General features: G+C 42.6%; 1 protein-coding gene across 22 annotated transcripts in view; it reads left to right on the top strand.

Moving 5' to 3' along the window:
* DOCK9 (dedicator of cytokinesis 9) overlaps nt 1-21,665 on the top strand; it is a 289,683-nt gene that overhangs the window by 246,266 nt on the left and 21,752 nt on the right. For 11 of the 22 annotated variants that reach the window (XM_053217409.1, XM_053217377.1, XM_053217352.1 and 8 more), the window contains exons 39-46: nt 2,062-2,177; nt 8,178-8,315; nt 8,432-8,614; nt 10,193-10,306; nt 10,401-10,616; nt 12,325-12,382; nt 13,330-13,407; nt 14,827-14,933. In XM_053217409.1, coding sequence (XP_053073384.1) covers nt 2,062-2,177; nt 8,178-8,315; nt 8,432-8,614; nt 10,193-10,306; nt 10,401-10,616; nt 12,325-12,382; nt 13,330-13,407; nt 14,827-14,933 — 1,010 coding nt within the window. The remainder of the gene's footprint in view (nt 1-2,061; nt 2,178-8,177; nt 8,316-8,431; nt 8,615-10,192; nt 10,307-10,400; nt 10,617-12,324; nt 12,383-13,329; nt 13,408-14,826; nt 14,934-21,665) is intronic. The other 11 variants (XM_027065148.2, XM_053217390.1, XM_027065144.2 and 8 more) reach the window with 1 other exon arrangement.

The following is a 21,665-nucleotide window of genomic DNA, read 5'->3' as shown; positions in this document are numbered from 1 at the left end:
GATCATTTCTTTTATTCTTAGATAATTCAGACACAGGCGGACAGACTCCATATGAATCTGACTGTCCCCCTTAAGGAGATCAGGTAGACAAGGTCAAGATTCACGGATGGTGTAAGAGTTTAGAGAAATTTGTCATTGTCATGTTTCCATACATGGATACGTAATTATATAAAAACTTAACTAGCATGGCCATTGATTATATGTTTTAAAGACAACACATGGCCAAATTTCAGTCCTGGATTGGTCTAGACCTCCAGCTGAAAGTAAACACAGTGGAAATCCTTGAGCGTGTAGGCAATCGCATCTGCATACACGTAGCCAAGAAGTTACCTAGAAAAAGAAAATGTCAGTTCTGTGCCAAGAAAAAAATTAAAGCCAGTTTTTGGGACAATTTAACCCAGATCATTAACCATCAGTAGGGGTGAACGGCAGCCCTCAATAAAGGGTCTTTGTGACCTGTGATAATTTTGGTTGATCTAACAAAAGGTGCTGTATTGATTTTTTCCCCTCTTGCCCCATTTTATGATCACTTTAACAATAATTAACAGTCCGTTTTCCTCTTTCATCATCTCTGTATCTTACCAAACAAACCATGCCAAATGGGGTGATGCCTTGGCTGACCTTATTACCAAAATATATCCATCTTTCTCAGTAACTTGGAAAGTCTGTTTTGTAGTCTTTTAAAAAATCATTCTGTAACTCTGACATTTGCTCAAGCGAGAATAACATCGTGCTAGTTACTTTACTTTATCCTAGTAACAGGTACTATGATATGGTGACCTGGATCAGGAATTTAGGGTGCAGTTTGTAGGGTTTTTTTTCCCCCATTAATGGCCTCAAGAAAATTCTCCAGGTTTTCCGCACTTCATTTTCCTGATCTGTATACAAAATGTCCTCCTCTCTGGAGTATAAAGAAAATTACCTACATAGTAAGTGATGATTTGCTTATGCTCCTTGGAGAAAGACATTACATGACGTTTTATTATCGTGCCATCTTTCTTTGTCATCTAGATCAGTCCTGTAACATCTTTGCACCCCTGTATGTATTTCTGCTAATGCATATCATTTCATAATGTAATATCTCAAATTGTATGTTGAGCTACATTTATGTCAGTACTAAATTGAAGTTTATAGCCACGTATAGTAGATATCAGTTTGTATTTAAATTAGGATTCTTCAAGTCCTTTCCTTTTCTTAAACGTTTCCTTCAGACATACTGGCTTTCGTGCTTTTTGATAAAGCAAGTAGAATACTATTAGCAGTGCAGTCAACTCTTGATTATCATGCCTGGTTCTTCACGTCAGCGATTCAGCACTTACGTAGCATTCACCTTGCGCCGGGCACTATTCTAAGAATTTCACAAATTGTAACCAACTTAATGCTCACTGAAACCCTTTGAGGTAGATACTATTATTGTCCCCGTTCTACAGGCCAGGACACAGAGGTATAAAGAGGCCGAATAACTTGCCCACGGTCACACAGCTAGCACGTGGCTGAGCTGGATTCAGGGACCAGCAGGCTGACCCTGGGCTCATTTTCTTAACCCCTGTGCTCCTCTGCTGCCTGTGTCCATGTGGGAAGCTTGGGAAGCCTCAGCCTCCTTCACCGCCCCTCCCGTCCCAGCAGCTCAGCCAAGTACTCGGTGGATTGGTGCCCACTGTGGGCTAACTGTGCGACTTAAGGCAAGCTGTTTAGCCTTCCTGTGCCTCTGTCTCCTTATCTGCAGAAAGGGTTTAATAATGTACATACTTCTTAGGGTCGTTGAGGGATTAAATGAGCGAATACATGTGAAGTTCATAGAATGATTGCTGGCATGTGGCAAAGACAAAATAAATGGTTGCTGCCATTCTTTCCCTTCCAGAATCATAGAGTCATAACCCAACAGACGCATTATTAATCACCTACCCCTGCCCCACCACCGATGAAAAGGGCAAACAGGGAGACAAAGGCCCCAAAGGAAGCCTTCCCTAAATAATCAAAAGTTGACTGCGTGATTGTATCGGGCCACCACCCTCTCTGTCTGCAGCCCCCGGCAGTAACCTCGTGTTGTAATTCACGCAGGCTATGGCCACTCAGACGCTGACGTCCTTCACCAGTCCCTACTTGAAGCCAACATTGCTACGGAGGTGTGCCTTACGGCTCTGGACACTCTGTCTCTGTTTACACTGGCGTTTAAGGTTGGTATTGAATAGCTGTTCGTGGTCAGAGCTTTTACCTTGTAAATTCATTGTGCGTGTTTAATTGAACCGGCAAGAGCTTCCTATATTGTATATTTTGTCTCAGCGACTGTTTTTGCCCCTGTAAAGAAACCATAAATCCTTAAAATCCCTTAATGAAACCGTTCCGTAGGTAATGACTCGAATTCCCTGAAATAAAATAAAGCTTACCAGTCAGGGTGTGACGGAACCAGTTCCTGGAGGTGGTTACCTCTTGGCCAGAAGAAAGCATCCATCTGGGGAACACGGTTTGCTGTGCCCTCAAGGGTGATAATATGGGAACCTGATCAGGCATTGCCACCCCTACCACCTTTGAACATATCCAAATGTAGCGGCAGTTAAAATAAGTACACACGCATTCACCTTTTACAATTTTTAAAAATCTGTCAGTAACATCAGTGATAGAAACGTTTCAAGGATAGACAATAAAAGGTGGTGTTTGTCTTATGTTTAGGTTTTAGCAAGTAACGGTCAAGTAGGTAGAGATGGTCTCTCAAGCCACTCGCTTGATTTTAAGAACTTAACACTTCCTAGTCTTGCTAAACAATTTCTTCCATTTCTACCGTGGAAGGAGGAAATTGAATTAGTGTTAATATGCCACGAATACCGAAACAGTGTGTTTGTTTCCAAGGATATTTGGAAAATGCAGCCAGAGTCATTCTCTGCTTTACTTATCTCTGCTTCTCATAAAGCGCATTACTTTATTAGGATAAAAATAGTTGCCCTGATATCATGTCACTTTATTATAATATACCTTTATTCTTCTTAGCAGCCACACCACTCGTGTCCCCACGAAATGTCATTACTAGGAACCCAGATGAGAGACCAGGAAATGCGGACTCTCATCGAATATGTGTGAGGACCGCAGTGTCTTATTACACAGAGCCTCCACTCCTGTGGCTCTCAGAGTGTGGTCCCCTGGGTGGCAGCAGCTGGAAACCCTGGGAGCATGTTAGAAAGGCAGGCTCTCAGGCCCTCACCTAGACTGGCTGAATCCGAAAGTCTCGGGGTGAGACCTGAATGCTACCACTTGAGAGCCTCTGCTCTACCAGAACCATGTTTGGAACCTCTTTCCATTTTCTTTTGAGTGTTTTTAGTTAAAAACTGTTGTCCAAATAGGCAATGACATGTTTAATGTGAGTGTTGGCCAGGGTATGCCTGTACCACTGCTAATTGAGAATCCTTAAGTTCGGAACAGTAGTTGGGACATGGCTTTCTGCCCTCTGCCTGGGCCCCACCGTGCCAACGAGCAGGAAAGCCTAGTGCTGTGTGGCCGGGGGTAAGGGCACATGCAGCAGAGGTGTGTCTGTGGGCACATGAGAACAGTGACAGTTTCTTCACTGCACAGCCTACAGTCCATACTGAGCCCCCTTGAAAATGCTTGCCTCATATTAAAGAAGAGGTTTCATCAAGGTTCCCAGGTCTCCAGCGTCTGGCCACCAGGTAGGTTCTGCCCGATTCTTGAGAGAGAAACAACATCTGATGGTCCCTGCTTGTGACATTTATTGTCCGAATGTCTTTGGGAAAATTACCTCATGTCTCCAGACCTAAGATCTCTCATTTGTAAGGTTAGAAGAAAACGATCTGTCTCTCGTTGTTTGGTTAAAGTAGGATGGCCTTTGAAAGAATCTGCCACTTTGCGGATACAGACCAGGCTTTACCTCCCAGCTCCACCATTAGCCAGATTCTAAGCCTTGGCTGGGTCTGCTGGACATCTGGAAACCCTGGTTTCCTTACCTAGAACTTGGCAGTTATGCCTACTGTATCATGGATTGATAAGAAGTATCCCAAAACATCTACCCTGTGTTCATGACTTCCTGGGCCCATGACAAAGGGTCTAACTCCTGAGACCCACAGAGAAGACTGAGCTTTAGTGCAGAGGTGGTCTCTGTCGAAGTCTACACGCCTGTGTGCAAAAACGTTTAAAGCTCTGCACCCCCATTAGGAAGTGGAAAGATGGGCAGATGTTACGGCATTATTGGATGCCATGCCACATTGCAGGCTTGCTGGTCTGGATTCGCAGGTTCATGAGGCCCCTGACACGGCAGCCACTAGGATCTTCCTCTGCAGATATTTACTCAGCTGACACACCATTTGGAGCGTATCAGAAAAATTAAATTCTTACACTGAGTTAACTGACATAATTGGAAAAAAATCATCTTCCACAGATACAGCACCATCGTTACTGAGTCTCTTAATTGACTGCATCTAATAAGTTGCCAAGGATAGTCAAGAAATCATATTCTTTTTTTTTTTTTAATTTTTTTTAGTGTTTATCCATTTTTGAGAGAGAGAAAGAGTGTGAGCGCATGAGCGGGTGCGGGGCCAGAGAGAGGGAGATACAACAGCTCCAGGCTCTGAGCTGTCAGCACAGAGCCCTACGTGGGGCTCAAACTCTTGAACCGTGAGGTCATGACCTCAGCAGAAGTCTGACGCTTAACCAACTGAGCTACCCAGGCCCAAGAAATCATATTCTTAATGAAAGAAAATGTTTGAAAAGACTTAAACCCTTAATAATAACGTTGTTGTTGTTGTTGTTGTTGTTGTTGTTGTTGTTAGTTTCCTGCTATTTATTGAATGAAATTCCTGCTATTTATTTATTTATTATTAGTCTGTGCTTCAAGCATTAATCTTCATGTTAGCCTGCCCTGGTGGATCTTCTTATCACTCATTTCACAGATGAGGAGATTGAGACTGAGACAGGTTAAAAGATTTGCCCAAGATCACTGCACATTTGACCAGATGAAGTTCTTGTTCTCCACTAAGCCAGGCATGGCAGGGACGTGGTGATAGGGGAGGGAAAGAGGGAGAAAGAGAGAAAAGCTAAGCTGAGTTATATCAAGGTAATTGAATGATCTCTCATGTAGAAAAAAAGAAGAGAATTACCAAACACTTACCAGTTGCCGGTCCTGTGTTGGATGCTTTCACATGTGTTGTCTCATTTAATACACAAAAGGATGTGTTTTGTAAGCCAAGGTAGTTACATGCAGAAAAATAGTGTTCTTCTCTGGCTATTTCATAATGTCTATGATTAACACAACCCCAAGTCAATGCTGGCCTTTAATGATCTTTGATGATCTTTTTGATGAGTTTACAGATTTAATCTGATAATGTATTTTTAGCAATTCCACGTAGTGCCTTTTCTTGATTTGAGCTGCATGGGGAGAATCCTATGCGATGTTGGAGGGCGCTTGGATCATTGGGTTCTTCTAGGAACTTTCTGGTCTGGTTCACACAACCGTGAGCCTGGTCTGCAAGAACACATGAAATCAGGTCACCTTAGTGATTGTTGAGCGTTTGCAACTGACACAGCTCTTCTCTAAACTGGATTTTTAAAGCAATGTCTAAATAAAACTAAACGCTGTATGCCTAGGAAAGGTACATCTATTTTAAATAACATGGTTCTAGACCTCTCACTTTGGTACCCAAGGTTTAAGTTTGTTTTTATCCTGTTCCTGGATCTTTAAAAATTACTGATTTTGAGTGTTCATTCTCTTAAAGGCTCATTCTGCCAAGGAGGACGCGTTACAACAGTCAAACCTGCATGCATATCCGACAGCTCCTGAGATTTATTTACAACCTATTCTCCACCTTGTTGCTAGAGAATAGCCGTGCCCTCCATATTGTTGCAACGTCTCATTTAATTTCCTGAATGAAATTCTCCTATTTTCAGGACAAGTCCATAGGGATAAAAAGGTGGACATGAGATACACTCTGTTGCTACCTGTGGTTACTTCTGAGTGGAAAAGTGAAGGGTGGTTCTGTTTTGTTTCCCACCTCCCAACCCCCGTCCTTTTTGAATGTTCAAACATTTGTTTTACATTTGTGTATATCACTTTCTAATTAGTGAAAAGAGACAGACATGCAGAGAGACCAAGAGAGGGAGAGAAGAAGATTGATTGGAAGATGGCAGATGGCAGCTGGTACATGGGGTTGTGTCTGGGTTGAGAGGTCCTCTATCCCTTTACATGAGGGATTTTTTTATATTTTCGTGTGAGTGAGTTTTAACTGCATTCTTGCAATTGGGTTTTGAGACCAGAACCCACGAAGACTAAATCCTGAAAATAGGAACACACACCTTGACGAGAAAGTGTGAGGAAGGAAAATTTAACTCCAGGGGTAAGAACTTGGAGACAGGCCAGTTCCATCAGCAAGACCAGGCTCCTGGCGATTTTTGTCCACACTATCTCTTCTGGATATCCTCCCCCAAAGAGTGCTGACAGGAGGAAAGCTCACATCCAGATCTGTGCAAACCTTAATCCAGCCATAAGTAGGGAGGATGGTGGCCCCTGGAAAAGTAATGTTCACAGACAACAAGCCATGTGAGCAGTTCCCGAAACACTGGAGCCACCCTTTCTTTTTTCCAGTTGGTAAACAGCTGCTCTTGGTTGAGAATATATCATATTCAGTTAATTAAGTCATATTTTCTACTCATTAAATTGCTTCTCTTTCACATGATGGAATTCAGTACTGTGCTCAGTATTTCATGTTGTAAAGATCACTGTGGATTCCAGATGTCCTACCAGCTGTGAGTACATCTGTGAGTCACTGGACCTACGAAAACAAAATTTATTCCTTGAGTAAAAATTTTTCTCCCCAAATAAGGTGAGGTCAATCTTAGAACTAACACCCCAGCCATAATTGGCTATTTAACAGAAATACTTGGACATAAGTTATCTCCAGTCATTTGGAAAAATTGTAAGATTGGTTTGAGACACTGGCCTCTTGACATTTTTTTATCATCATGTTTGCCTACTTGTCCCAAACACACACACCTTTGTGCAGACAGGCTTATCTGTATTTGAAGATGTAGCTCTTTAGTGTCACATATGTTAAGGCACAATGGTTGCATGCTGGCCTCTAGCTCGGTGACATCTATATCTACCTGTGTGTTCAGCAGTTGATGAGAGTTTTGAACAAAGTGTTCAATTAGTATGAATTTACTGCTGGTGTGAAAAGCCGTTGCAGAATGATGAGGTATGAATTGTGGCCCTGCTGTTTGGCTTTGTCAAGTAGAATCCATGATATTTAAAATCCTGCCGGCACCACTTACTGAGCCCGATCAAGGATGCGTCAGACACTTTCTGTACTTGACTCACGTCTTCGCAGTGTCTGCACAAGGTCAGTTCTAGGGTCGCCATTTACAGGTGGGAAGAGGAAGACTCACTTTACCTGTGCAGATCCATGCACATGATCAATGGGGCCTGATCAAAGCCTGTATGTTTTCCCACCTTACCAAGCTGTCTGGTTATTATTCATCACTTAACAGGGTCCCCTGAGAAGCCTGGAAAAAAACAAACTTACTTTTAGGGGACCTCACTTCAGTGGTTTTTTCCAGCCCACTAATCAGCCAAAACCTGTAATGGCACTTCTTTGTTGGAATTAAGATGTCACAAAGATTACCTCTGTATTGGCTGGTAAACAGTAAAAATAAGTAAATAAATAGAAGCCAAATCAGTACTGAGGAATAGTTGTCCTTTAAACCACGTTACGGTATGCTAGGAAGTTTTATGATTAGTCCCTCCCTTATTAGAAAAAAGCAGGGGCGCCTGGATGGCTCAGTCGGTTAAGCGTCCAACTTCGGCTCAGGTCATGATCTCACAGTTCATGGGTTCGAACCCCATGTCGGGCTCTGTGCTGACAGCTCTGCTTCAGATTCTGGTCTCCCTCTCTCTGTCGTTTCTCTGCTCGTGTTCTTTCTCTCTCTCTCTGAAAAATAAACATTAAAAACATTTAATTAAAAGAGAAAAAAAGCAGACTCTCCAAAGCATGAATTTGTTGTAGGCTTATTTGTATTACAAGAGGATTCTGTGTTTTCCTAGAGATTCATGGCAGAGTTTGTTTAAATTATAAGTTGTCTTAGTACCTAGAAAATTGAACCTTTGAGTCTGAAAATTGTGTGCAACCCAGTTGAGGTGTCCAGTGGGTCTCACTAACCAAGCTGTCCTTCTGTGTTTTAAGAACCAGCTCCTGGCCGACCACGGACATAATCCTCTCATGAAAAAAGTTTTTGACGTCTACCTGTGTTTTCTTCAAAAACATCAGTCTGAAACAGCTTTGAAAAATGTCTTCACTGCCTTAAGGTCATTCATTTATAAGGTGAGCTGCTTCCCCGGGGGATGTCCTCGTCGATGACCGTACTTGTCTGCCTTGCACCTGGGGTTGAAGGGAGCACTGATCACCACGTGGGCCTCGCTCTCTGCTGTTCCCCCCAGTTTCCCTCGACGTTCTATGAAGGGAGGGCCGACATGTGTGCTGCTCTGTGCTACGAGATCCTGAAATGCTGCAACTCCAAGCTGAGCTCCATCAGAACCGAGGCCTCCCAGCTGCTGTACTTCCTCATGAGGAACAACTTCGACTACACTGGAAAGAAGTCCTTTGTCCGGACGCATTTGCAAGTATGTGTAGTTTCACTTTTCAACGCGGGTGTACCCAATGGGGTTCTGTTTTAGCAGGAAGATTTTGTCGCGCTTACCGATAGACCTCAGTGTAAGCACAACAAGGTATGGCCTTGCAATGGAAAATTGGAAAGTCACGTTCACTGGTTTGGTTTGTTTCATTCTCCACATTGTAAGATTTGGGCCCAGAATGTGTTTCTGTCGGTAAAGGGACATTTGAAAATTGACTCGGTATTGGACCGACTGAAATTCCATTGAATCACAATCTATTAGAATCTACGTGAGGATGCCCAATAGCGAACATCTTAGCTGAAAAACATAGGAAGTCCATAGTGGTTCTTTTCTGTCTTCCATCTGCTGACATACCTACCATCCCTCCAGAGTTAACACGTCTCAGGTGCTCTGCTCTAGGAACTGGGAAAGATATGGAAAAGTCTTAAGTATTTTTATAGACTCCCTTTTTCTACAAACTCATGTAGGAGTGCCTTTTCTATCTCTGTGTTTATTCCTTTTTTAAGTAAATACTTATTGTTTGCAAACTACATGCTAGAATTCACAGATACAACCATGAATCAAACAACCCTCCCCTGGCCCTCATGGAGTGTACAGTCCACTGGAAGACAGACCCCATTGTCGGTACACTGTCCCCAGTGCCGTGATAGAGGAACTTGAGTGCACCACGGAAGGGAGGGGCATCTGGCCGGGGCAGGGAGGCTTCTCAGAAGATGGGAAGGACCAACAGAGGTTAGCACGTCTAGAGGGTGAGCATGTGTCAGGCCATGGATGCACCAGGGGAAGGGCCTATCCAGGGAGCTGGACGACGTCCTCATGGTGAATTAAGAATACGGGTGAGAGCAAGTCAAGAAGACATCATTGCATATTTGGAGGGATCACCTGGACCTAGAGCTGACAATGGATCAGGGGAGTTAAGGGCTCAGCTGGAGAGACTTTGGGGAAACCTTGGTCAAATCCAGGCCAGAGAGGATGGTGCCCTAGACCAGGCATGGTAAGGTTAGAAGAAGAGCATGAGTTCACAGTGCTTAGAGATTGATTGTGAAGGAATGGAGGGGATAGTGAAGGAAAAGGAGGGAATAAGGATGACACCCGTTTTTACTTTGTATAACTGGGTAAAGGCAGAGCACTTCACAGACCCCAGTAAAGACAGGTGCTCCCCCCCCCACTGCATAGTTAATATGTAAATGTTTTAATAAAAAAATACAAAGGACAGTCCACTTATTGAATAGTGTGTATAAGCTCAAACCAGTAACTGATGGGGTAAATGATAAGGTCTCCCTTTTTATTAGAGAAAGCAAGTAACTATCCAAGTGATAAGGTCTTATCTGATTCTCGTGTCTATGTCCTCCTGATTAGCATTTTGCTGTGCAAACAAAATACTTAAGGATAGCAAAGTCACCTTCTGGAATGGTTCTTGGAAGGGGAAAAAGATGACTCAGGCATTGTTTCCTGCACTGAAATGATCTGTGCTCAAAACTTTGCACATCCTAACTGAAGACAAGAGCCAAGTTTAGGGAGTCATTTGAAGGTGAAATGATCTGTTCACATTTGTGTGTCCCTAAGGTCATTATTTCTGTCAGCCAGCTGATAGCAGACGTTGTTGGGATTGGGGGAACCAGATTCCAGCAGTCCTTGTCCATCATCAACAACTGTGCCAACAGTGACAGGCTCATCAAGGTGGGTGACCCCCAAGACTGCCTCATCATCTGGTGTGTGTGCGGACAGGCAGAACACAGCTGAACCCGTGTGTCCTTCTTCCACCTTGCTTTAGCACACCACCTTCTCCTCGGACGTGAAGGACTTGACCAAAAGGATCCGCACAGTTCTCATGGCCACCGCCCAAATGAAGGAGCACGAGAATGACCCGGAGATGCTGGTAGACCTCCAGTACAGTCTGGCCAAGTCCTATGCCAGCACTCCCGAGCTCAGGAAGACGTGGCTGGACAGCATGGCCAGGATCCACGTCAAAAATGGGGATCTCTCTGAGGTAGTCCTGCAAGCCTCTCAATCTGGGATTTTGGTAGAAACTAGTTATGTCTCATTCGCTAGAAGAAACCCAATTTTAATGGGGCACCTGTGTGGTTCAGTCGGTCAAGCATCTGACTTCGGCTCAGGTCACGATTTCACAATTCATGAATTCAAACCCCACATCAGGCTTTCTGCTGTCAGCGCAGAGCCTGCTTCGGATCCTCTGTCCCCACCCCATCCCTGCGCCCCCTCCCCGCTCACTCAAAAATAAATAAACGTTAAAAAAAAAAGAAAAGAAACCAATTTTAAGAAAATATCCCAGTAATTAAAGAATTGATACTTCATAGTCTTCTAAGCATCTCGGTAGTTTACAGCACGGTAGAGGCATGTTCCTGCCACAAGAGAGCATTTTCTGAAAGCTCTTAGCACCTATGTTCACGTAGATGGCCTGCTGATTCCAGTGTGTTCAGCTCCTGCATCGAAACTTCTGTCTAGTCCTAAAATCCAGCTCTTTTATGATGAAGTTTAATTTTCCTGTTCTTAAAGCAATGATAGGACATTGCTGTTTCCTTTTTGAGGTGGTCTGTTGTCTGTGGATGTGGTAGGTGTGAGAGCACTACCCTTGTACAGAGGGGCCACGTTTTCCCTAAGTAGACAGAGTGGCGGCAGGGAGCTAGGCGCGCAGACCCCGGGGACAGACCGAATCTCACATCCAACTCTCACTAAGTCTGTGACATTGAGTCCATTGTTAACCCCTCTGGGTCTCCATGACATCGTCTGTAAAAGGGGCAAAATCAAAGAAAACAGTAGGCTGCATGACAGGTTCTTTGTTCCCCCAAAAACTGTGTTTACGATTTGTGCCTAAGACATTTAGGTATGATCAACAGTATTACCAAAGAAGCATGCTTTTACTTTTAAACTTCTGTTAATTGTCTAAACTAGTAAAATTATGTTCTACATCTGAAAGTTTCATGTAACTATTTTTATGTATTGATTATTCAAGAAGTCCATTCTGTTTGACCATAAATTTATTCTGAACTATATCTTAGCTGTGATAACAGTGAATTACATATTACTGGTAGGAGTGATTTTTCTGTCATTCTGACAAGAACCAGGGGTTCAGGCGTCAGAATCAGGTTCTTTTCCAACAGCTATTTGTGATTTTTTTTTTTTATAACACTGTGGCAACTTAGTAAAAAAAAAACAACAAAAGATTATTTTTATTTTTCTTTCATTTTAAGGTGTTTATAATGTTATCTAACATTAATTATAACATTAAGTTATAATTTTGGTTTATAATTCTATGTCGGGAAGTAGTTACTACATTTTCTTAAGTTGAGAGAAAAATATATTAGCTGCTGAAATATGAGCACTTCTAGAATCTAGGAAGACACACACCTTTTCTTCAAATGGGCCTCTTTTTACCTTAGGAGAAATGATGCAGGAATTTTCAATAGTATAAGAAAAAATGCTTTTTTTATCTTTCATGTTAAAATTCAGTAATTCAAAATAGAAATGAGACTTAGTATATTTACTACCATTTGTCTCAATTTGCAATTTGTTTCAAAATTTCATTTTATGTGAAGTGTTCCACCTTTTTCAAAAGGTAAGATGTCAGCTATTAGAACCCCTAGTTCCCTTGAGACCTATCGTAAGTACGTGCAACCATTAGATTCCTGTCCGTGAGCATTATGACATGATTCTGAAGCATGTGTCTTTTATTGTAGGCAGCGATGTGTTATGTCCATGTCACAGCCCTGGTGGCAGAATATCTCACGCGGAAAGGTAAGGAATGATTCCTGTGTTTTGTGAAATGAATACAGAACTGTACAAAGCAGCCAAGACAAGTGAGAGCCGTTCAGAAAGATCGGGAGGTGGGAGGTTTGGATTTGTTTTGTGTGTGTGTGTGTGTGTGTGTGTGTGTGTGTCTGTGTGTCTGTGTGTCTGTGTGTGTGTACGCTATATTCATTATTTTATTCACATTTGCTTGGCTTGGTAGGCACAGCAGAAATGCCAATATCAAAAACAAAACTGTATGGCATGTTATTGTATAACCTTTAACTAATGGCTCTGTCTTGCAAAAAACTAGTTAATGAGCTTTGCATCTGGGTGTCCTTGACTGGCCAATCTCAAGCTGAGATTTATTTTCCCTTCAGATTCCCACTGGAACTGTTTATCAATCAAATGGCAATTATAACAGGAGATTATTTGACAGTGTTTTCTGGAACCACGGCCCAGTTGGCTTTACTATGTGGGAAGGCAGCCTTGCTGGCTAGAAACCTCTCCTCCCCAGGGAAGGAGGAGAAGGCAGGAGTGTGTGGGTGCTGCTCATTTGTGCATTATGTGTTTGTTCCCAGATGAGCAGGCCATGAATTCGTTCACAGGTTCTTTTGGTTAAACACCAGTCGTTCATTTCCAGAAACCAAGAACACCAAGGTTTTTAGAAAAGCTGGTCACGTACGCCTGTGTCCTAGAGCACAGCAGCACCAGATCTGGCCAACAAGAAGTACATTTACAAAGTGAGAAATGATATAAAGTCATGTGCCAAGGCCAGGGAATTTCTGTATTTCTGGGACAGCTGGCTGTTTGGAATGGAATTTAAGGGAGTCTAGGCTTATCCTACATCAGAGCCCAAATGAGAAAGAAATTAAAGAAGGGCTCCATATTCTCTTGCTACTAGCATGATTTCCTGTTGAGACCTTTTGTCAGGTAACACATTTCCTCGTGTTTAGAAGCAGACATAGCCCTCCGTCCGGAGCTGCCCCTCTTCCCCTACAGCCACAGCACCTGCCAGAGGAGGCGCCGGGGAGGTGAGCCTGAGGGTGGGCCCGGCCCCCAGGGCCCCCACTGCCCCATCCACATGACACTTAGAGGTGTGGGGGTTTTCTCTTGCAACGCTGCATGGATAGGCTCGGCTCTCTTTCCCTCCCTTCCTTTCCTCTCCGGTTTCCATGGCAATCTGTTCCTGTGCAAGGACCGGAGGCACTTGGGCCACCCTTGTAGTTGTCCCCCTGGAGCTGAGGTGCATATTTAAACGTATTCTCTACTGGAAACCTGGGTGGTTGGCTTCTGTAGTTTTGCTTTTTGTACATTAACATAGCCTCAAGCTCCTAGATTAATGCTTGCCTTAGGGGAAGCTTTTGTCTCCAAAGAATAAGAGCAAGTCTCCAGTGGGACAGTGGCAGAGACCTCAGACAACCCGTGAAGGGCTCCGAAACCCTGACCATCGTGTCGCAGAAAAATACCTGACATCACAATCTACTCTTTCGGGACTTGATTTCAAAATACTCTATACTCCTCTTTTTTCTGAATTAGGGGAGGTCTCCATTCAAGTTTTGACTTCTGTTTTGTTTTATTGTAAAGTGATCTCAAAATAGAGTGGCAAAGACATTTGAGGTCCTTTCTGTACTTGATCACCTTTGCCCAGCTGGCATTGTCCAACTGACACAGAACTTTTCCCCAGTGACTCCCAAGTTGAGTGAAGGCCCCAAATGGGCCATTATCGCTTGAGGCCTTTATCCTTACCCCGGTTGTTTATCCCAGCTCCAACCTTCTGCCATCTCCCCCAGAGAATCTGAGTGCACAAGCCCCTGAAGCATTCATGCTGTACGGGCTCCTGCTCTTCTGTTTTGGGGAAGAAAGAAGGCCTCTCCTTACCCCTCGGGCAGCAGATATGGAACCAGCTAAGACAAGCTCTCCACTCATGGCTGCGGCTCTTGAGTTACATCTTGGTAGAATGCTTTGTGAAAGAGAAGAGCGAGTTGTAATCTGAGTTCTGGGTTACCCCCAGCCAGAGTTGGGGAGGTGACAGCTTGAAGGAAATAGTCCTTTTGAGTCCTGTGTTTCGCTTTGATTGGCTTTGGCTTTATTTTTCTTAGTATCTGAGCATGGTCCATCTTACCAAGTCAAATTAATGTTACTTTTTTAACTATTAATTGGATCCAATATGTGTTTCCATTTATTTATGGTTTATTTAAGGATTACATATATTTTAATAAAGGTGGGTGAAAAATTAAAATGAGCAAAGAATTGAGGGAGGTGAGGTGAACTATGAGGAAGCAGATGAAAAGCACCCAGTGGCTCCCTGTGAGAATGGGAGCCTGAGACATAAGAGGTTTCAAAGTCAGTCGTGTCATTCAGCACAGAAACGTGGCAGGCAGGGAGAGCCCTCCAGGTCCATCCAATTGCGGGTCAGTGACCAGCTCTCTCCCCTGCTGTCTCCATTCTAGGCATGTTTAGACAAGGATGCACAGCTTTCAGGGTCATTACCCCAAACATAGATGAGGAGGCCTCCATGATGGAAGATGTCGGAATGCAAGACGTCCATTTCAACGAGGTGAGCGCCTTGGCGAGCGTGGGCTTGTTGGGTCATGGAGTGTCTCAGGGCCGGCTGTGCTCTGCACACGAGGGTTTTCTCTGGGCGGCTGCTGGCTGCACACTTCGCTCTGACCAAAATAATGCTCCAGACGGCTGACACAGAGCAGCGAAAGCTACGCCATCCCCCTGTCTAGGATTTCCTCCTTGTCTCTGGAAAGAGCTTGAGCAGCTCATTTAGGAGGGAAGTGAAGCTGAGAGCTCAAACAGTTGTGGTAATAGGTGCAGTATTCTGACCAGAAGGTTTCTCATTCTTTCCAGCCATTAATTTCTCCAGTTCATGGGTTTTATTGCTATTTTAATCTGACTTTTATTAGCACCACACTCTGCCCAACTGAACTAACCGGCCACTCTGACTTTTAAATCAGTGTCTCCAACACTGACCTCTCCCCCGTGTCCACAGACACTCAAAGCCATGAGAGGCCAGACTGGGCTCCAGGGCAGAGCAGACCTGGTTCCCTGCCTCCACTGGAGTGCCTTACTCCAGATTCTTCTCACCATTAGTAAAGAAGACCACCCCATCCTACCCCCAATAGAGATCAGAAAGTTTGAACTAAGATCATCATGGCAATTTCTGTAATTTTCTTGCCAAAACAGGATCACCTTGCAGCCACTTATCTGGAACCAGAAAGCTTTGAAATAAAGTTAGGAATTTGAACAAATGCCAGTTGTCTGCTTATGTTCCCTGAATTTCCTCTTTGATCAATGTCTGCCAGAAAGGTTTTTCATGTGTGCCCGCCTCTCCTCAGCTCAGGACAGGATGAAACAGTCAAGGGAAAGCTAGTTGATCCTGCCTGTCTTTTAAATAAAGAAAAATAAAATTGTCTGTTTCTTCATGTAGAGAGAAAGAACAGAGAAAGAAAGAAATACATTCTTCCTCTGTTGTATTTGTTTTTATGATGTGGAGGTCCTACGATTAATATTATGACTTTTAATCGTGTTCTTGCCCAGTAAGTAGAGCCGTGATCAGACATCTTCAGTGACCTTAACCAGGACATGTTAGCAGATTACACTTTGAGTCAGTTCTCAAAGTGTGGTTGAGGGAACCCCGGACCTTTTAGGAAGTCTTGGAGGTCCTTCCTTTTCCAACTGGATGTGTGTGTGAGGCTGGACTTTCTTTGTATACATCGTCCAGAACAGCATATTGAAAAGATTGAAAGCAGAAGCAAATATGAGAATTCAGGTTTCTCCTATGACATCAGATGTTAAAGAGAGTTGCAAAAACGTAAAATAGTGCTACTTTTTCCCCTAATTTTTTTGGGGGGGGAGGGGTGAAATTTTTTTCATAAAAAATGTTATTTTTTCATTAACATAGGTTTATTATTTTAATTAAATTAATAAACCTTTTAGTATTTTCCAGTTTCCAGTCCATATAATATATGTAAATATTGAGAGATAACACCCATATACATAAAAGTTCTCAGTCATTTTTAAGGAATTCTCAATAATTTCAATGATATATAAAGGGGTCTTAAGCCCCCAGAGTTTAAGAACCACTGTCCTAAATTGGTCTCAAATGAACCTCTCAATTAAAAAGTAAGCATGAAAAATAAAGATAATATATTGAATTAATTTCACATGTAAATATTAAAATAACTTTAACCACAATAAAGTTTTCTGAGTAGCCCGAAGGATTAAAAAAAAAAAAAAAAAAAAAAACAGCAACAACAAAAAAAAGGGCTGTTATTACATGGCGTTAATAGTTCAGCTGCCTCTCTACCTTGAAATGCCTGGGCAAAAGGTAATTTTTAATTTTTGCTCTGAAGTGTGCGACCTATCACTGAGGTAATAAGGCTTGCACGCTCTTGGCTTTGAACTCCTCCTTCAAGGTGTTTGACTGGGTTCTTCTCTGAGAAGAGGCTTGAATGTATTGTCTCCTTGCAGAAAGCACCCTCGTCCCCCGTGCCTAAACAGATCTCTGGAGTCCAGCATTTTATTTAGAATGTGGTAAGGAAAGCAACTATGCCAAGAACAACTAAGGAGTTGAAAGTAAACAGTTCTCCGTAACCTGTCCTGCGGGGATGATAAATGAAGCTCAGGTCAGCCCATCTGACTAAGTATCAGGCTGGAGTAATCACTGCCGGCGAGGGAATCAGCCTAGGAAATCATGTGCAGGCTTTCCTGAGGAAATTTGTGAATGGCATCCAGTCTGATCACTAAACATGTGAGGGGGTAACTTTATCAATTATTTCCAGAATATGGATTTTCCACCCTGTCTTTGAAGCATAAAGTTGGTAAATATTTAACAAGGTCCATAGTACGTGACGATCTATAATGATTAGGGTATGACTCGGTGGGGTTATAAAGTCGTGTGCAACCCCTGCACATCAAGACTGAAACTAGCTGGGAGTTGAAAGAATAACATGTTCTGAACACATTTTTTTTAATGTTTGTTTACTTGAGAGAGAGACGGAGAGACAGAGCATGAGTGGGGGAGGGGCAGAAAGAGAGAGAGACACAGAATCGGAAGCAGGCTCCAGGCTCTGAGCCGTCAGCACAGAGCCTGACGTGGGGCTTGAACTCACAAACCGCGAGATCACGACCTGAGCCGAAGCCGGAGGCTTTACTGACTGAGCCACCCAGGCACCCCAAGAATAACATGTTCTAAAAGCCAGGAAAACAGAAGTTGCCACACACATTTTTGCTTTGGCTATCAGGACATTTCAAGAAAAAGAAAGTTGAACCTTTCTCTCCCAGAAGGAGTTTTGGGAAAAGCTGATGGGAATAGGTGTGTAACATATAGCTTAATAAAGATCATTGCCCTTTTAATCTGTGTTATTAGATGTACTTAAATGCCTCGTGCTCTCCTAATAGGATTTTCGTGGAGCTGCATAAAAATACACAGCTCTCCTAGCAGCAGACCACAGATGGGTTTTTATTGATCGCAGTTCATCTTCCCGGACTCTGATCTAAAGAGCAGACTCCCTCCCAGCTGCTTTTGATTAGATAAAAAGAAACATCCCATCCTGTTTACAATTCTGTTATGCAATTTGGAGTCCGTGCAGATTGAAGAATTCCGAGTCCCCTGTGATGTCAAAATTCTACACAGCCCGTGAAGTTTTGGGGATCCCTCATGCAGGATCCCATGAAGAAATAGGTAGCATACTCAGGACATTGAAGAAAGGCTAATAAAGGGACTATTTTGAAAAGTTTGGACAGGGTATAGAGAAACCAGTAAGTAATATCTCAGTACCCTTGAGGTGAGCAACAGCCAGCTTACCACCCGACACCCTGTGGGCCAGGGGAGGGGAGAGAAACCACATGGAGGGGGCGCCTGACAAATTTTAGGGGTGAGCTCAGTCCTGCACCCTGGCAGAGAGGGGCAAGTACATAGCCACCCCATCCTCCCTCTCCTCCTGCCCTCTAGGCTCCTACTGAGCCTTCCATGTTCTGAACTCAGCCAGGAGCAGAGGACAGGGAGCCCAGCATGCAGGCCAGCGGTCTGGTGCTTTGACCTCCCAAAGCACAGAGCGAGGAAGGACAGGGCCAAGAGAGACTCTAGAAGGGGAAATAGAAAATACAGTTCATCCTGACCAGTTGCCCACTTGTTGAAATTTCTTTGTAACCCCAAAATCAATATCCGTGGAGGCACTTTTGTAGTCCTTCAGGTCATTGCAGTAGTGACTGGTGAACTTCACCCATGCAGCTTGTCTAATTGCTCTACCCTTGGCTCACACCAGGACGTATATGTCCCGCTTCATTTTGCAAATATTTACCAAGCTTCCTTGGCACTGAACAGGGTACTGGAGATAGCAGTGTGAGCAAGGTATGGTCCCTGCCCCAGGACACTGGACTGCGTGTGATGCTTTCTTCCCATTGAGGAGAAACACCAAAACCACAGTCCCTTACAGTCTCAGCTAGAAGTTGTCTGAGTTCTTTGTGACCTGGAAATTTCTAATTTTTAATTTATTTTATTTTTGGGGTGGGGGAAGGAGAGAGAGAGAGCAGGGGAGAGGCAGAGAAAAGGAAGACAGAGAATCCCAAGCAGGCTCCACGCTGTCAGCACAGAGCCTGATGCAGGGCTCAAACTCCCGAACATTGAGATCGTGACCCGAACCAAAGTGAAGAGTTGGATGCTTAACTAAAATTAAGAGTCAGCTTGGTTGGCTGAGCCACTCAAGCTCCCCATGGAAATTTCTATATTTACGTACATTGATTCATTCTATAAACTAGCTCTGTGCCATGTGTTAGCTTGAGGATGTATAACTGATGTACCTGCCTCAGAAAGCTTCACCTGGTACAGTGGCCCTCAAATTTTAGTGTGCTTAGTTAGAAATTACTTAGATTCCCAAGCTCCCCTGCTCTGCTAATCCCCATATTCGGTGGGTGAGTGTGGTGTCTGAAATCTGGTTTGGTTTTGGTTTGGGTTTTGGTTTTGGTTTGTTTATTTTGGGAATCTGTAGTTTAACAAGCATCCCAAGTGATTATTCTGCTGTAAGGGATTCTCAACTCTAACTTGAGAAGAATAATATGGTGGAGATGTGAATTAAGCCATGAAGTATGCCATTGCTCAAGCCCAGTCACGCATTTACTTTCTTTCTAAATGGCAGATAATAGGGACAACATTTAGTTTCATAAGAATTATGATTAGATTAAATTAATGCCAGATGGAACAAGTGACATTTAAATGAAAATGTTTAAATACACTGCACATACACAGGCTACTATAGGCTTTTTTGTGCACACACACACCCCCATACACAGCATTAGTGTGCTAATTCCACAGACAGGTCCTCGGTGACCTCAGTTGCATTGCTGTGGCACACTTAAAAACGGAACTGGCTAATTACATTTTAAACAGCTGTCTCAGTGGCTTATGAGCTTAGGGTACTGAGATCTTCTTAAGGTCAGTCTAATAACATAAAAAGTGAGCTTTCCAGATGCATTAAGTTCATTGAGGATTTTTTTTCCAACCAGTAATTACTTACACTTCTTTGTGTGGATTGGCAATTTAGAAGATATATCTTGGCATTTAAATTTTAAGCGAGGTGATAAAACCATTAGGCTTTCTGTATAACCACCTTTCAAGGTCATCACTGTCCAGCCATTGTCTGGATTAGCTCTGGTTTTCAGGTGCTGTGATTGCTGAGAATCCTAAGTAAATTAATACATGGAATTATATTGAGAATATTACTCATATATGTCCCAGTGTTTAATTACTATGACATCATAGTTTCTACGACTCTACAATTTTGTATTGACATACGGTCTCTCAAAATGAACTATCAATGATTACTGGTTCTTTCTTTTCTTTTTTTTTTTCTTACTGGTTATTCCTACTCAAAATATTATGTCTATAAATGTCTATAAATGTCTAGGTATTTGTAAACTTGACATTGGCTTGAATAATTTACCTGACTAAATTAAACTTTGATGTTCAGTAATCCACACTCTACTTTAATGAGAGGACTTATCTTTTTTTTATAGAAGCCATTTTTAGTTTGTTTTTGAGTAAAATCTATACAGACTTTGCTTTTATAGTACATATCACCATTTCTTTGTAATAATAACTGATGTCAGAGTGATAAACTACAGATCTGCCTCCTGAATCAGAAAAAAAAGATAAAATAACATCCAGTAGCATATAAAAAATTGATGGCACGTTATTTTCTTTTTTTTTTTAATTTTTTTAAATGTTTATTTATTTCTGAGACAGAAACAGAGCATGAGTGGGGGAAGTGCGGAGAGAGAGGGAGACACAGAATCTGAAGCAGGCTCCAGGCTCCAAGCTGTCAGCACAGAGCCCGACGTGGGGCTGGAACTCACAAACTGTGAGATCATGACCTGAGCCAAAGTTGGTCGCTCAACCGACTGAGCCACCCAGGCGCCCCAATGGCATGTTATTTTCTAATTGCCGGTTGCCATCAGATTGTGATACTTACTTCAGTTATTTACTAAGCTCTATTCACTTTATCAAACGTTCCCATTTTCCAACCATTCTAGAGAGTTTCCCTGGTTGAAGTCCATCTTTTTTAACCGAATATGACAGATTTTTCCATCATTAACTCAGCTGTCCATTGACATGCTACTTGAATTCAGGTTTCATCGTTATTAAATTTTCCGTATGTATCCAGTTGGACTAAACAGGAGTAAGAACACTATTCAAATCTTAGTCTCCCAGTCTGGGGAATTTGGTACAGGAAATTACCCAAAAACTCTATTGTGCAACTCTAATGCACAAGGGGAAGAGAGGGAGTTAGAACCTTTTCTGATTTCTTCTTTGTCTATGGCTGTTACTATGTAGTAACATAGTACTACATACTAGTACTAGTACCGTAGTTACTAGACAATATTTAATGTTTGCAGTTAAAAGACCTGCAACAAAAGTTTGAGGCAACTGGTATACCTCTTTATAAGCACTGGCTCCGAGTTTCACGATTTGTGAAATTCACGATTTGACAGTTTTATGATTTGTATGTTGTAAACATGACAGAAGAGGTAAATGTCTTGCTTTAAAGATTTTTTTTTTAAGTCTGACATTACTTTCTGGTAAACTGATTCACAACTACTTTAAATGTATTTATTTTCTTGGGGTCTGTTAACTGTTGGCATTAGGCCTGAAGTGAAACATTAGATTACTAGTGAAAACCATAGGTCCTATCCTTCATTTACAGTATAATAGAGGATACAAACATGTGTAAAGGCAACTGACCTTAAGAGATATATTAGCAAATTTAATCTAGCAATATAGAAA

Source organism: Acinonyx jubatus, chromosome A1 (assembly GCF_027475565.1).
Source record: "Acinonyx jubatus isolate Ajub_Pintada_27869175 chromosome A1, VMU_Ajub_asm_v1.0, whole genome shotgun sequence".
Lineage (NCBI taxonomy): Eukaryota > Metazoa > Chordata > Mammalia > Carnivora > Felidae > Acinonyx > Acinonyx jubatus.
Note: the sequence above shows the minus strand (reverse complement) of the source record. Positions and strands in the feature narration are given on the sequence as shown.